We start from the raw sequence: 17,035 nt of genomic DNA on the forward strand, positions 1-17,035 counted from the left end.
TCAGCAGAACGCAAGGTTCTGCCACCAGCAGCAAGACACATAGATTGTATCCCTCAAACAATAATGTTTCTTTGGAAGACAATACCATGGAGAAAGATCTGAATGGTTAAAAGATAAAGGAAGAATGATGGGAACTGGCAACAGCGTCTCCCCTAACTCCTTGGGAAATCCCAAATAAATAATACTATCTTTATTCAACCTAGGATTTCACACTAAAACCAGATTATTAAGAAGAATTTTGATTTTAAGTTGATGTCAAAGATAGCAAAATCATATCCAGCAGTCAAAAAACTAAAACCAATGCAAAGTGAAAAAAGCTAAACATAGAATTGTTGCCTAGCACATTAAGTTAATTGACTTGACTTCCTTTGTTCTGTACAGTCTGTACAATCCAGTGACTTCAATAAATCATTGGTCCTTTTCATTTTATTGAGACCTCAGTTCATCAAATGTAAAAAAACCCATAGTGAATAGAGATATGAACATACTCAGCATTTCACAGGACTGAATGTTTAAGAAAAAACAGAGACTGTGCTCCTTTGTTATAGATTCCTAAATTTACCAGATTTTAAAATATCAGCAAAGAAGACAAATGTGATGTGTGAAATAGACATATAAACCACTTAGATTTCCAAATTTATCTGTATGTTGTGTTTGATTTCACAGAACCACAGAGCAGCTGAGGTTGGAAGGGACCTCTGGAGGTTGTCTGGTCCAGCCCCTGTGTTCAAGCAGTACCACCTCAGGCCAGCTGCCTATGTGTATCCAGATGGCTTTTGATTATCTCCAAGTAAAGAGGCTCCACAATCAACCTGGGCAATCTGTGCCAGTGCTCAGTCATCCTTGCAGTAAAACAATATTTCCTGATTTGAAGATGGAACCTCTGGTGTTTCAGTTTGCACCCATTGCTTCTGATCCTGTCAGGGGGCACAGCTGGCACTGGGAGACCCTGTGGGGCAGGCAAGGGAGCCCAGGATCCAGGCGGGCATCTCTATGAGCTATGAGATGTGTAGGTGTTACAGAATTTAAGAAAACAGGACCAACTACATTTAATTGCTGAATCAAAGGTATGAATGCTCGTAAGTGATCTAAACTCAAAGTGACAAAAATATTTAAATGCTCCCTTTCTACACTGGGGGCTTGTATTACTAACAGCTCACCGAGTTAGTTGAATTTAAGCTTACTTCAGCTCAGGTGGTACTATATCTAAAATACGAAGTTGGTTTGGAACTTGAAATGGAAGGGTTCACCTTCCCGTGATTCTCCACATCTAAACGGAATTTTGTCACAACACCCATACAGAGGAACATAGTGAATACAAGGATGTAAAGAAATAAAAAGCTAGGATTTTCCATAAAACTGCTTTTTTAAACACAGAGTTTCTCTGTCAACATATAAATGTATATGTATACGTATATATACCAACACTGGATGTGGTATGAAACTTTAACCAGGATTTTATCACTTTACAGTGTTTGAGCCCATACAGGCATAGTTGTGTCTTTGACACAGTTTTAGTAAGACTAACACAGGTGCACAAAGAAATGGAAGTCATGACACAATATCCAGTTTGGATTTTATGTAAATACAAAACATTGCAAGTATATGTATGCACACACATATACCTGCTAAGGAATTTTGTAAGCAAGCATCTTAATGTGTCTTTAAGGAACTGCATGGCTGAAATGACAAATGATCACAATGTCAAGGCAGTTATTGAATTATGAAGTAGCATAGTCCCGCTCACTCAGAAGTAGGGTTATGTATCACATTTGCATTTTAGTTATAAGATGGGGAGTGGAGTAATTTTCTTGGTTTGGAATAGTGTTAGAGAAGAAACTGTTGTGTGACTGAATATCTTATGGCAGTTCATTAATTGTCAGATTTTGGAACTACACTGGGTATCAATGGATTTTTAATGGTGATGTTCTTTCATAACCATATTAAAGCAGCTAATTAAATCTGAGGTTTAAAATGCCCATGTAAAGGAAAGCTACTTGTAAGTCTTCCTCCTGGTTTCAGCTGGGACAGAGTACATTTTCTTAGTAGCTGGCACAGTGCTGTGTTTTGGATTTAGCGTGAGAACCATACTGATGTTTTGGTTGTTGCTTGCTCTAAGGCAAGGACTTTTCAGTGTCTCATGCCCTGTCAGTGAGCAGGTGCAAAAGAATCTGGGAGGAAGCACAGCCAGGACAGCTGACCCCAGCTGGCTGAAGGGATATTCCGCTGAACATCAGCTCAGTGCACAGACTGGGCTGAGATGGCTGGGAGCCACTGACTGCTGCTCAGGGATGGGCTGGGCAGCAGTCTGTGGTGAGAAACTACATTGTGCATCACTTGTTTGTCTCTCCCTCTCCATTTTATTAAAGTTATTATTATGTAGTAGTAGTAGTAGTAGCAGCAGCAGTATTAATAGCACTGTTGTTATTATTGTATTTTACATTCTTTCAATTATTAAATTCTTCTTAGCTCATGAGTTTTGCTTCCTTTTTTCTTCTCCTGATTCTCCTCCCCATCTCCCTGGGGAAGAAAAGGAGTGAAGGGGCAGCTGTGTGGTACTTAGTTGCCAACTGGGGTTAAACCATGCCAGTCTGCTTAGGAATGGACAAAGAAATACTAATCTTTCTGCAGACTACAAAGGCAGTGCTGTGTATTTGTGAGATGAGTCCCCATTTATAGCAAGGACAACATATATGCTCCTAACCACCCTGTAAATTTAGCCTAATGAACTACACTCGCTGATATTTGGCCATTAAGTGTTATTTAGTGTTAGTTTACGCAGTGCAAGAAATTTCATTGGAAGAGACTGAGATTAAAAACTTGTCAATTCCAGGCTTGGTAACACATTTTTTCCCAGGAGAGCTGCAAATGCCATAATTGACTTCAATGTGTTTTCAGCAGTCATTTAAGAAAATGGATACGTATCTAACGTGCAGAACAAAGGTAAAACCTCTAGTTTCAGCAGAATTACTCTTGCTGCATATTATACAAGGTAGATGAGGAGTGTTTTTAAATACCCTGCTGGTATGGATTTGATTCTACAATGAATAATCATGCTGAGTGCTACTGACACACATGAGCAAACCAGTGTGTTCAGCATTTCTTGCATTATTAATCAAACATTCATTGAAATGTTCAGAGATCTTCAGTGATTTATGTTAACTACAGTGGGTTCTGAAACACACCTGTTAAAAAGGTATCTACACTGTGCATTTCAAAAGCAGCAATTGATAATGGTGTTGATATAAATCAGGCTTTTGTAGCTTTGTGTTAATGATCAAATAAGCTTTTGGTATCTTACACCCATCTTTTAAATATGGTTAAGAAAGCAATACAAAAAAGTATGCTCTTAACATTTTTATACAATTGTGAAATAGAATGATGAAAATTCTATTCTTGAGCAAAACCACCAGTGATTCATCCTTTTAAATATAATTTTATATATAGACGTGAGCTGGTTTTGAATCTATATAAATCAAAAATAATTCTGCTGAAACTGATGGATTTACCTGAGGGTAAACCTATCTTGAGCTGAGAATACTTTTGTTTTCTAGTAGGCATGGTTAGAATACTCAGTTTTATCAGGTGGAGATAAGTCTTGCAAACATAAATACTTTTGCCTTCCCTTTTACACAGCAACAAAGAGATATTTTATGAGCACTGAGAAGCTTATTGTTTTTCTGTTGAGAAAGGAACAGACTGAAAAAGATAGAAAGATGGCATAGAGATTTTTTCATCAATAAAATAGTGGTATTGAGGCTATGAGGATAGTTTCACATTTTCATGAAAATCCCACAATAATAAGTGCAAGCACCTTCTTTATTTAAAATCCTTATACATCTTTGCCTTCCATTAATTTTATCTGATGAAAAATGTCTCTTAGAAAAGCAGGACAGAAACTGAATGTCAAATACAGAGAAAACAGAAATATAAACCCATTGGCCTAGTTTTACAATTTTGTTAGGCAAAATATACTTCATTAAGCAGTATACACACTGTCATGGTGATAGTATTATTAGTCATTAAAGTATGTTTGAAAAATCTAAGAAGTGTGAGATGGAGTTTGGCACTGGAGGCTTGAATTAATCTCTTGGTGCTGAATAAGAAATTCAGATAGGTAGCAGGACACATGCTTTGAACAGCCCCGGAAAGTGCAATCAGCTTTTGGATTTAATAGAATATAAAGATTCAGCAATTTAGATATTAATAGCAGGGTAATGTAGTTGAACAGCGAGCTAGGAAATGATCTGTACAGTAATATGTTAAGTTCAGCGATGACAATGTGCCTGTGAGGTGAGATGAGGTGAGCTGGAGCTGAGCTGCTGCTTAGAATCCTGGCATGGAGGCGAGTGAGGAATATTGCACTTTGTCCTGGTTCTACTCGATGGAGTGGAGATTGGGATGGGTCTCAGGTGTGTGTGCAAAGGTGTAAGAGTTGGTGACAAGTTTCCACTGGCAGAGTCTCTCTCACAGTATTGTAAATCCCTTATTTGTGAGATTACCAATTGATTTAATAATTAGTGAGACAATGCTGATAAAGGCAAATTTTAATGGAGAATTTCAAGGAAGCTTTAAAATGCATACTTTGATAACTAATTTAAAAGAGTCTTGTTTTTTTCTGTTTTGTTCTTTCTTTTTTTGTGGTTGGTGGGGGTGAATCACAGGCCTAGAACTACATACTGTCTCTTCTTATTTCATAACAGACTAATTTGTCAAAGAGCAGTGAATTTTGGGCTTATTCACTTTGACAAAGAAATTGAGATTCACATTAGACCTTACAGGCTATGGCAACCCCCCCCTGCTATTTCCTTATTGACAGGCTGTAAAAGGGTAAATTGATTCACTCCTCTGAAGGCCTCCTGCTACCTCTGCCTACAGCTCCTTGATTCCTGACATTTGTTAAACGTGACAATGGAATAACGATCTGCAAGTACACAGGCACCAAAAGGGGGGCTAAGGAAAATGTGGGCCTGAGGCTAAATGGAGCAGGGGCCCTGGGGACAATGGATGAGGAAAAGGCCAAGGTACTCAGTGCTTTCTTCACCTTGGCCTTTATTGATAAGAACAGTCTTCAAGGAGCCACAGAGTGATTCTGTGACTTTTTGATAATGAATGGAAGTATTTCTACTGTTCTTCTGTTTCTCTGTATTTTGACTCTATTTCCCCATCCCTCCCTCCCTTCCTCCCTTCCTCCCTTCCTCCCTTCCTTCCTTCCTTCCTTCCTTCCTTCCTTCCTTCCTTCCTTCCTTCCTTCCTTCCTTCCTTCCTTCCTTCCTTCCTTCCTTCCTTCCTTCCTTCCTTCCTTCCTTCCTTCCTTCCTTCCTTCCTTCCTTCCTTCCTTCCTTCCTTCCTTCCTTCCTTCCTTCCTTCCTTCCTTCCTTCCTTCCTTCCTCCCCACCTTCCCTTCCCTTCTCTTTTCACCCTCCCTTCTTTTTTACCTCCATCCACCTGCCCACCCACTTTCCTGACTGCCTTTTGTCTCCCTTGCCTTTTCCAACACCACAAAATAATTTCATTATATAGTTTGACCTCCAGTAAATTTGCAAAGCATTCCGTTACATGGCTAAATATAGTACTACATAAATACAATATTTTCCAGAACAGGGTTTTTAATTTAGGGTAACTTTGCATTTGTCTTTTCTAATCCAAAGAATCTAAGAGATCAGCAAATTTACACAGAGCTGAAAAGGATTTAGCTGAAATTTCAGTCTGCAACATACTTTCTTGCACACTAAAATCTGTTCCCTTTCTTTGTCTTCTTTGTCCAATAAGTGTTTCATATCTCAGTTTTTCTATTTTGCATCCTTGGTCTGCTTCAGGCTCACAGAGGGTTTACTGGGTTTTACCAAAGCAAATGAAACTGAAAGAGTAATGATCGCCCTTACCCTTTTTTAAGGCTCAACAACAGGCAAGCATCCCTAGCAAATGTGGAACACCCCCTGCTCCTACTAAATTTGGCTAATCTTAATTAGGTTTAAAACATTGTGCTTCCTAAGGAGACAACTATATTGTGATGTGGGTAACTCTATCTCATTTTATTTCCTCCTGAAACAGCTGTTCCACACTTAGACAAGATACAAACTGTGGGTAAGAAGCAGAGCTACTTTTTACATTTGACCTCTCTTTCTTGGGAAAATATGAAATTACTGACCCAAAATACTGAAGTAAAACATGCCAGATATAGAGCTGGGCTCTGTCACAGGGGATTTCTGCAAAATACACTTTGCTGGCACTACTTGGCCATGTGCATTAATCAGTTTGTCTTCTACTAAGTTCTTTCATTGAGGAAAATATTCTTCCTTTCCATTCTCATAACAATTTCTGCACAGCCTTTAGTTAAAAAGAGGTAAACAAGACACTATACAATGCAATGGTCATAGGCTTGAGAAGACGACCTGTAAGAAGAGATTACCATGCGCTGAACTTGATTTGTGGAAGAGGAGACGAAGGGACAATCTAACAGCAGCCTGCAAGTACTTGAAAGATAGTTACAAAGAATATGGAAGAGAACTCTTCTAAATAGCGGCAGATGAGATAATGAGGTGAAAATGTCACAAGCTGCAATTATTGAGGTTCAGATAGGACAACAAGAAAAACTTGTCCTCTGAGAGGTCTGCTGAGGGTGCAGCCCTGGAAGAAGTTACCCAGAGAGGCAGAGGAATCTCTGTGCTTGGAGATTTTTAAGACTTGGCCTGAGACAGCAATGGCCAACGTGATCTCATGCTGCTGACTGTTCTACCCTGGCTGTGAGGTTGCATGAGATGGTCTGCAGAAGTTTGTCCAAATCAACATGTTTGTTTCTGCCACATCACTGGGATCCCTATTTATATAGGACTCAGAGGTGTTACTCCTGATATATCCTAGTGTAAATCATATTAGAGTAAAATAAAAAAGTACAAATCCTGTACTTCAGACAAGTTAATGTCTACTATCAGGCACAATCATGAGATTTTTGGTCCTTCAATAGCAGTAGTTCAGAATGAGTTACAGGAAAGATAAATTACTTTGCTGTTCGTGACTAAGGAAAAGAATATCAGTAGCTGGTCTTTCTCCCAAGCTGGGGTCAAATTTCACAATAGATTGATGAACAGCACATGGACACAACTGAAAACTGAAACAGATGGCAACATCTCCTCTCTTCCTATCTAAATGAGAAATTAAGGTCCAAAGCAGAAATAAGTTTGAACTGCTGGACTGTTCTTGGAAGGCCCTGTCTAGGTCACATATTATTCTGGTCTCTGAGACCAGGTCTGAGCCTTCCTGGTCCCATTGGAAGCAATGAAGCATAAGCTGTCTGGCCAAAAAAGGACAAGCAGGACAGGAGAACTGGGAGGCCACACATGACCCCAAGTGTGCTTTGTGACCACTGAGGGAACACTTCAACACTACTTCTTGCACTATTACAACCCACTACTGCTTCCCAGCCAGTAGATGTTGACTTTCATCATACTGACACAAGAGATGGAGTGCTACTTTTTCTTCTAAAAAGTGGGACTGGGGAGGAACTGTGGCAGAATGTCTCAAATATGCTTGGTACCTTGGGACAGGACAAGGAGAACACTAGGAACTGAAGTGTGTGCTCTAGACCAAACAGAATGCTGAATGGGAAGCTTGCCAGCTGCACTATGGTGAAGAGTTTGGCACCAGGAAAAGCTGAGGAGGACAGTGGTATGAAACAATGTCTTAGAAAATATCCACCTCCATGCCTTTCTTCCAAGGTGGGTTCCCACTCCTCAAAAACAAAAAGGAAAAGCTTAAGAGCTTAAGGAACTCTTTTTTTTTTTGTGAGCAACGGTTAGAAAAAGCGGTAATGCCTCTTTTAAACAAGAATTCACTCTGTGAGGAAAGGACCCAGGTACAGTCCTTAATACTCACAAACTTCCAAAAGCAGGACAGGATATTTTAACTAAGGGAGAATGGTATTCTCTTCACCTTCTTTATTGTTTCTCTGTCAAAAATTTCAGATAAACAATTTTTTTCTCTCCTTAATATCCTTTCAAATATTTTATTACTAAAATATTCTGTTCATTTTGGAAACAAAAACATTGAGATTTTATTTATGATCACCTAGCATTTCACACTCAAAATACAAAGTTATCTTTAATTTCTGCACTTAACAGAATTTTCAGAAAAGTGAACTTGGCAGTGAGTGCTTTTGAAAATGAATCTGCCTTATTTCCAATTCTGGTTTTTAAATCTCTGAATTGTTGATGCAATAAAATGAAGATAAATAGATTTTCTGTTCCAGATTTTTAAAGTGAGTTTCCATTTTTGCAATTATGTAGATCATGGAAAAGACAGCATTTTACATGCCTTTTAAAATTTTGGTGTTCTTTATTTTTCAGAACTGGGACTTAGCAAATCTAGCACATAAGATACATGTAAAGCTATCATCCTTGACCTTACTGTACCTCTTAAATCATAGAATCAATCACAGAATTGTAGAGTCATAGCATTACAGAATAAGTTGAGTTGGAAGAGACCCATCAGGTCATCGAGTTCAGCTCCTGGCCCTGCACAGGACATCCCTAAAAATCACACCGTGTGCCCGGGAGTGTTGTCCAAACACTTCTTGAACTCTGTCAGGCTCGGTGGTGTGACCACTTCCCTGGAGAGCTGTTCCAGTGCCCAACCACCTTTTGGGTAGAAAACCTTTCCTGATATCCAGCCTAAGCCTTTCCTGACTCAGCTTCATGCTGTTCCTTCAAGTCCTGTCACTGATCACAAGAGTGAAGAGATCAGCACCTGCCCCTCCACAAGTTTAATCTCAGCTTAAAAGTGAAATAGTAAGAATTAAATAGTGCCCATCCTCTCACTGTCACTGTGAAGTGACTCAGCTCCCATGCAAGACCCTGAAAGAAATAACATGCCAAAGGACTTCATGAAACCAGCCAGGACCTGTTCAAGGACACAGGAAGGATCCAGGTAGGCTGTGATTAATCAACAATTGCTCCATTCTGGCATGGGGAAGACACCATTGTGGTCATCAACTCAGCCACTTATTGGGTAATCTCCTCTTTGCTTCCTTGAGATGAGCGATTTTTATTTCTGTTAATTAGAGATTACTCCCAAAGAAAAAAAGAAAAATATGGAAAAGACCCATTTTAACCAAAATTTCTAGATCAAAATAAAGACAGAATCAAAGCTAGTGATCAGGGCAGCAGGTACACAGAATTCTCTGTGGAATCAGAGGTAGGAGCAACAAATTTCATTATTTGCCTGCTTCAGCTGTTCATTATCTCACCTGTCCAGGCACTGAACTTTGTCGCAAACTCAGAAAGGCTGAGACAAAATCTTATGAAAAGAATAGGTTCAATACTTTTTTACCTTTAAGTATTTCTCTGCTCTGCCTTTACCAGTAAAGGCACAAGCCTTCATCTTTCACAATCAGGATGGAGCTCTGGAAGGCATGTGAATCACTCTTGCTAAGCTCACTTTTTGTATGGATGTAGAACAATTACAAAATCTATCATCTACAGAATATCTTGTGCTCTTCTGTGAAGAATTTTGTGCTTTTCACAAACTGAGATTGAAAAAAAAGTGTCACTAAAGCCTGCTTACTAGTATGGAAGTCCTCTTTTAGCATTGGCACAAGGACACAATGGGATTTGGCCCATGATGTCACCAATATGAACCAGACCCTTTCTAAAAATCCCAGTCTTCTTGACACTAAAGTGTTACTCCCTAAAACAACCCTATGCTGGGAGGGGATGAACCATGATAAGATATTTTTATCTTGAAACTCTGCTTTGAGTGATTGCTGTTACTCTTTACTTAAGCATGTGTTTCTTCATCCTATCTCTATTATTAATGCCAACTAAAATCTATTTCTTCAATGGGGCCAAAATATCATGATCAATACCTTGAACTTTTAGTATTAAATTTGAGAAAGGAGTGCAATGCATTTAGCTCTATCTTCAGCTGAGCTAAATTAATGTTCTGTACAGCTGAAGTTGTAGAAGGTGGCTCAGAGCCATATTTCTGCTCCCCCACTCTAGAATTGGCTAGAAACCAAAAAAAAGCCCCTATGACTATGCTAGAACTACCTTGTCCTAGTACCTTTTACTAGTTCTAATAGCATGGGCAACTCAGTTCTTGTAGGAGCATTGTAAAGGATCAAAATGTGTTGGAGGTGGAATATGCCCTGCTTTAACTCAGAGCTGCCTCTATAGCCCTTGGGAATTTGGCTACACCCTCAGTGAAGCCCTGACATCCTGGGTCAGCTTTCTGGCTGCCTTGTCAGCAGCACAACACATCTGGATCATGAGCCAGTGGTCTGGCCTCTGTAGCTCACCTACACCACTTGCACACACCCACAACCTTTCCTGTTCAAAGTTAAGTGACACAGGCATGTGGGCACCCAGTAAGGTTGAAATTTGTGTTACTAACTGCCTCCTCAGCTGGCTCTGGGACACTAAGTCCAGACCTCTTGTGACTTCTGTTAGTACAAGATGTGCACCATACAGCAGTGCCATTTCTCTCTTGGGTAAACCTCACCCACCCATTAGTGTTCATTCATATATGCTGTTCTAAGCAATTTAATAACACCAAATAAGAAATTTCTACAAGACCTCTCACTAATGAACCATACACTCCACTCGAATGAATGGAAAAGCTTAGAGAGAATTAATTCTATCTGCAAGATCACGCAGCACAATAATGAGGAGCAAAACTTTGGTTTAGAGAATAAATTCAGTCCAATTTTCTCTGTTACACACATTCTGCTCTGCTTCTGTTGATTTCTGCTTTGGTAGCTTATTAAGGAGAAATCCCTCTTCCTACTCATAAATCACAAATAGAAGCTCATGGTTTCAATAGATTCTATAATATCTTTTTTTCCCCCTCAGTAGTGGTATGACTGGATTTCATGCAGATAGAACACTTTAACCTCCCCACTTCTGACAACAGAACAGTCAGTAACCTTTGCTGACCCAGATCACATAATCCTGAATCCACTTTATTCATCTGTTTAGGGAAGAACGTCTATTAGGCATGTTACCCCAAATCTAACCAAAGCCCAAGGTTTGCATAATAGGTCATTCTGGGAGGACTCCATTATGCTACCATAAATAAATTAACTGATCTCTCTATTCTTAGCAATGAGACAAAAATCTTTTCTCTCTATAGACTGTGAAGTCTTCAGCACAAGAATAACTTTTTATAAAGTTACTGAGCAACTAGATTGTACAAAACCAGATCAGTTTCAAGTTCTAGTGTTGTTTCAGTCAGAAACTAGCCTGTCACAGGTAGATATCTTTTGGATGTGCACATAAGCCCTGGCACTTTGTGCTATTGCAGCACTTTGTGGTTATTGCACATTCTCGGTTCTTAAAGGGGGCCTATGAGAAAGATGGGGACAAACTTTGTAGCAGGACCTGTTGTGCCAGGACAAGGATAATGGTTTTAAACTAAAAGAGGGTCGATTTAGACTAGATTTATATATAGACAAGACATAAGGAAGAAATTTTTTACAACAAGGATGGTGAAACACTGGCGCAGGTTGCCCAGAGAGGTGATTAACACCCCATCCACGAAAACATTCAATGTCAGGTTGGATGGGGCTCTGAGCAATCTGGTCAAGTTGAAGATATCCTCCCCATGGCAAGGTAGGGGAGTAGATGATCTTAAATTTTCCTTCCAACTCAAATTATTCTATGATTTTATGGTTGTGTTCCCTTCACCTGGCACAGGTTCACAAGTTACAGTCAGGCACACTTCTTGTGAAATCACACTTTCAGATTTTTTTCTCCATCACTGATATCAGGCCTACTATTGATTAAGATTTCAAATAATACATTTAAAATTTAAAGAACCCAGAACCCAAAATCTACAGCAGGTCAGCACCATGAATTTTGCAGAACTTTTGTGCGTATGTTCTACAAAGAACAGTTTCTCTTTTACTTTGCTTTCTGTCAGAGTGTCTTTAATTATTTGCAGAGAAGATGCAATTCTGCATCTGTTATTTATGCAAACAGTCCTGTTTTATTTAGACAAGCCTCCTTTCATGACTAAAGATACAGAGGTTCATTCTTGTATCTTGAGGAGAGATTCTCAAGCTTTTGTTCCGGTGGAACATCTCTTAATATTCATGTGATGGCCATGGGCAATAAAGATTTTTGGCATCTTTTTTCCTTGTGTGCTGCAGACATGGATCTGAAACCATTCTGGCAAGTTTCCTACTAGTGAAACCCTGTGGCGTTTAGTGAGGGTCTACATAGAAAAATCTTAGGGTTTTTTGCCCCCTTGACTTTTATTTTTGTATAAAACCCTGTGTATTCTCAGGGTACTATAAACACATGCAACAAACCACTGGTCCTACGTAAACTCTGGCAGATAGACTGATATCAGGCTGTTATCAGTGAAATAAACTGCAAAACCATTTTGATGGTTCTGATATTCTGATCCAAGGCCCAACAGCACCTGTGGCAACACTTGGAGTCACTTGACTATGTTTTGTATCAAGATCTAAGGCTGTGGGGATACTAGTGATGTAAATGTCTGTACAGCTGGAACCATGGGAGCGCACTCCTCTAAATTTCCTGGTAACACAAGGTGTCTTCCTTGTCTGGAAAGTAATGCTAGTGAGCAATTGCTTTTCTATTCTGTATTTTTGCTTGAGGAAACAGTGAGTGCTGTCTTACTGTAGCTTTGTTTTTCCCTTGTCTGTGCCTGTTCTCATCATTTCTTTAAGCTCTTTAAGGTGAAGAGGTAGCATGGGCAACAGAGGGTAGTCAAGGCAATAAAAAGTTTTTCATGTAGTATCCATGTTCCTTGACTTAATGGATTGTTTTAAACTGCTCTACAACTGAAAGAGTATACTTGCCATATTTGAACAAAACTTTGGATAAATGCTCTCAGTTGTGGTAGATTAAAAAAAAAAACAAGCCTGAAACATGAAAAACATACTATGAAGCTGTAACACAAGTAAATTGGGTCAAATCCATCTAAGCGAGAACCAGAAGGTTGTTGGAATAATTTGGTAGTAGGGCATTCTGACAAGTCATTAAATGTTTTAATTCTTCATCTGCTGGTTTTGTTTATATCATGCCTATATGACTGTGACATCAAAATTCTTCAGAAATTTAATATCAAATAATGAGTATTACTGGTACCCCATTTGTTTCAAATGAAGCAAATTTATACCTATTCCTGATTTTCTGTGACACTGTGTTAAGCCCAAAAGTGAGATATTTTGTCCTGTATTCCTTCTGTCACACATATTTGTTAACTTCAGGAGAAAGTTAGAGAAATACAGGTTTGAAGGTCAAACTGGTATCATATGGCTTTGCTAAATATAGATGCTTGACGAGTAAAAGAGCTTCACAGGTCTTGGCATATTTTGCTTGGTGCACTTCTACCTCTGCACATATGCAGACAGACAACTTCTCTCAGACCATATCAGAAATATGAACATTAATAAAATAAAAAATATCTCGGCAGGGGTTACAAATGTATCCCTTCTGATTTTCTGAAGGTAGAAGTGGAGCAGGATATGCCTAATCTGCAATATTTTCACTCTCATTTCACAAGTCTGTCACTGATGGATACTCTGAGGAGACGAAGCACAGCATTTTAATATTCTCCTAACCTGTATGCAGCATTGGAATGAATCTGTTTTTATTTTAAAAAAATCTTTCTCCATAAAATGACATTGCAGCGTGTGCAGCATTGCACAAGCAGGAAAAATTGATTAAACAATAAAAATGTGCTAAGAGTGAATGAAATAGAAGACGAATCTTTAAAAAGCTCTTTTCACCTATTTTCCCTGTCTAAAAACAATTTCCATTGACAAAAATGGCTTTGAAAGGACTGTCTGTGCTTGTATGTTTCTTGTTGCAATCCTGTCCTGGGATCCTGGGACCTAAAATGCAATATGTGCTGTCAGGACTACGACAGTTTACAGATGTGCAGCCAGACTTCTTGCTATTTATAGATGCCTCTCTGCAAGCAGTACTCTATGGGGTTGTAGTGCAGTAGCAGGCATGTTCTTTGATTTAGTGCTTACATCATATTCATTTAAGAAAATTTGGCTCTTCACCTGGCATGGCAAAGGAGGCACATTTATGAAGGTCAAGCAGAGAGAACACTATTGTGAAGAGAAATGTGGATGGAATTCATGAGCGAGCAGGACACCTACTGGGAGGACTAACTGAAAGAAGGAGGCATTAGGCAGAGACGTGGAAATAATAAAGAATGGAACAGTCATGTGTTCACAGTAGGTTTTGCTCTTTATTCCCTCTGTGGGGTAACTGGGGAGAAGGTTCAGTGCTGCCCCTGCAAGGGCAAAGCTGTAAAGTTGTTTGGGCTGCAGTGTCCATGGGGTCTGTACATGGCTGTGCTGCATCTTGCTAAAGCATGTGTTAAGTGTTCAGTCAGAGTGCTAGGCACAGTCTATTAATAGAAACAGCGAGTTTGGCACACGCTCGCACTTTCGCCTGTCTCCTTCTCACATGCTCGCAGAGATGCTGGGACTGCATCCTGCATCCTTCTGCTTTTCCAGACCTGAGACTTCGCACACTGCTGTATGCCCTGAGAAGTCTCAGTGAGGTCAAGACAGCCCCAGACAAGTAAACAGGGGCTGCTCAACCCCAATGTTGAGGAAGCAGAAGGTAACGGGTGGGGGAGCGGCGGGGATGGGGTGGATTTCTTGCAGAAAACCTGAGACCTCGCAGGGTACCCTCCCGGCCTGAAGGCAGTGCAATGCTATTTTCGGCACTGCCCAGGCCGGCCGGACAGCCCCCACCTCCGGCAGCTCCGCTCTGGTAATATCCAGGATGCTGCAGAGACACTGATGCTCCTAAAGTGGCCCCAAACGATCCCAGCCAAGGCTGCCGGCGGAAAGCACGGGGAGCTGGCCAAGGTGCTGCCGCAAGAGACAGTCTGTCCCTTTCGGCGTGTCCAACACCCCAATTACCGCCGCCCTCCCCCGCTGCCCCCGGAGCCGGCGCCCCGCGGAGCCTCCGCTCCGCACGGCCGCCCAACTTCCCGGGAAGCGGCGGCCCCGGGCGGCCCCGAGCGCTCGGCGCCGGGCAAACTTCTCTGCCTAGGGGGAACGGAGGGATCCGGGGGGAGGGAATGGGGGGGAGAGGGGGGGCGAATGCAGGAAACCACAGCAGCACGGCAGGCAGGAGCTGGCCGGAGGGGCCGGGAAAGTTGTTCTGCACTTCCTGCTGCTCAGGGATCAGGGCTCGGGGCTGGGGGAGCGCGGCGCCGGCCCCGGCTCGCATCCTTACTCACCTCGGTGCTGTCGGCAGCGTTCTCCGCCATTTTCCTCCTTAGGAGCAGGCAGCGGGAGGAGTGTTTCATTCCCATAAGAGCTAGCCAAGGGGTTGGGGCTTCGGGGCTGGTGTTTTGGTTTGTGTTTTCAAAGATCTCCAAACACTGGTGTGCGCCAAAGGACAGGGAGATAAAAAAAAAATACGGAAAACAGCAATAAATCAGTCAGCTTTGTCCTTTCTGCGTCGTCCACAGGAATGTTTGTCTCCTCTTAGCATCGGGAGCTCCTCAGGCACTTTCAAGTCCTCCTCTTTCTCCCCTCTCCTCCACCTCCAGCGAGTTCTTGGGGTGGGCAGAGAGAGGCGGCACACACTCTTCAGGTTAAACTAAAAGGCTGTCGGGCTATGAGTCCTCCCCTTCAGAGAAAGCAGTCAGGCTAAACAGGAGAGAAGCACCAGCTAAACTGAACTTGGGCGTGCAGTGACCAGCTGGGCATCTTTGTGTCCTGTGGCTACTCTTCCAGAGGCAGAGGGAGCCAGAGACAAAGCAACAGGACAAGGAAATCATAGCCCTTTATTTTCCTTCTTTGGGCTTCTTTCTTTCTCTCTACGTCCCAGGACACTTCCTTTAAAGACGGTCACAGAATTTGCCACCCTCTTTCTATGAATGTCTTCTGAAATAGAAATCCCTTCTCCTCCTTCTTCTCCCTCCCTCCTCCCCCCCTCTCCCCTTCCCTCTCCTTTTCCCTTCCCTTCCTTCTCTTCTCCCTTTCCCTCTCCCTACCCCTTCTGCTCTTGGGCAGAGCTTCGTGCCCCTCACTGGGAATTGCATTCACGTGTCTTTCGTAGAAAAAAACCATAATTTCAAGCTCCCCCCACCCGTCGCCTACACCCTCTCACACACAAGCACGCATTCACACGTACGCGCACACACGTTGTCTCCCTCTCACACAGACATGCACAATTTTTTTTCTCTTCCCCATCCCTCCTCTTCTTTTGAATCAGCAACACTTTTCTTTGCAAGGACTCTCGGCAAGGCTCTTAGAGAGCAACCGAAGAAGTCTGCTCCAGCTTCTTTCCTCCGAGTTAAGTAGCAAACCTGCTTTCTTAATATATCTCCTCGTGTGTGTGTTCTCCCAGCTCCTGTTTTACTTGAAGTTTTTCAGGAGGATCCACGCTCCGTCAGAGAGCCGTGAACTGTAGGAATATAGTCCCGATCCGGCTGCAGCTCCTGCTGAAATGGGGGGAGGAGGAGCTGGGGGGAGGAGAGGGGAAGAGGCGGAGGGAGAGGTCTCGCTGGGGAGGGAAGGGAAAAGGCTAAAGGTGATTTGAACTTGTTTTTAGCCTTTTCCTAATGACATCTTCCTCTGTAGGAGTGCATCGCCACCTTCCCCACACGTTTATTTTGCTTTCACTCCTCCGGGCACTTTCTAGTTCTGAGTTGTCAGCTGGGAGGATTGGGTTTACCTCACTCGTGTTGCTGTGGGTAAGGGCGGGAGAGGGGGCGTATTACATAATTAATCCTTCCAACTTCACTTTCCGCAGCTCCATCTCCAGCCCACTGTTCTCACGTTTCTGTTTTGTTTTTATACGGAGGAGGTGAGAAAATAATGCTGGTGTGTGGGTGTGTGTTGCTCGAAGGATTTCAAGGACCAGAACAGGATTGCTGCTCTCTGAACAGTTTGAAATTATTTCCTTTGGGGGTGCCATTGGAGACCTGAAGAAGAGGTTTGAAAGATTACTTTTGATGCATATTTAAAGGATGTAGCCAGCTCAGATGCTTCATCAGTAACCGATTTTGATGGATTTGGGGTTTTGAA

At 41.6% G+C, this 17,035-nt stretch overlaps 1 protein-coding gene across 1 annotated transcript in view; it reads right to left on the reverse strand.

The window, feature by feature from the left end:
• Positions 1-15,861, reverse strand: part of PRMT8 (protein arginine methyltransferase 8) — a 56,579-nt gene extending 40,718 nt beyond the window's left edge. The window contains exon 1 of the mRNA XM_030949491.1: positions 15,238-15,861. Within this exon, the coding sequence (XP_030805351.1) occupies positions 15,238-15,312 (75 nt within the window). The 5' untranslated portion in view covers positions 15,313-15,861. The remainder of the gene's footprint in view (positions 1-15,237) is intronic.
• Positions 15,862-17,035: the final 1,174 nt, after the last annotated feature.

The sequence above is a fragment of the Camarhynchus parvulus genome, chromosome 1 (genome assembly GCF_901933205.1).
Source record: "Camarhynchus parvulus chromosome 1, STF_HiC, whole genome shotgun sequence".
Taxonomy (NCBI): domain Eukaryota; kingdom Metazoa; phylum Chordata; class Aves; order Passeriformes; family Thraupidae; genus Camarhynchus; species Camarhynchus parvulus.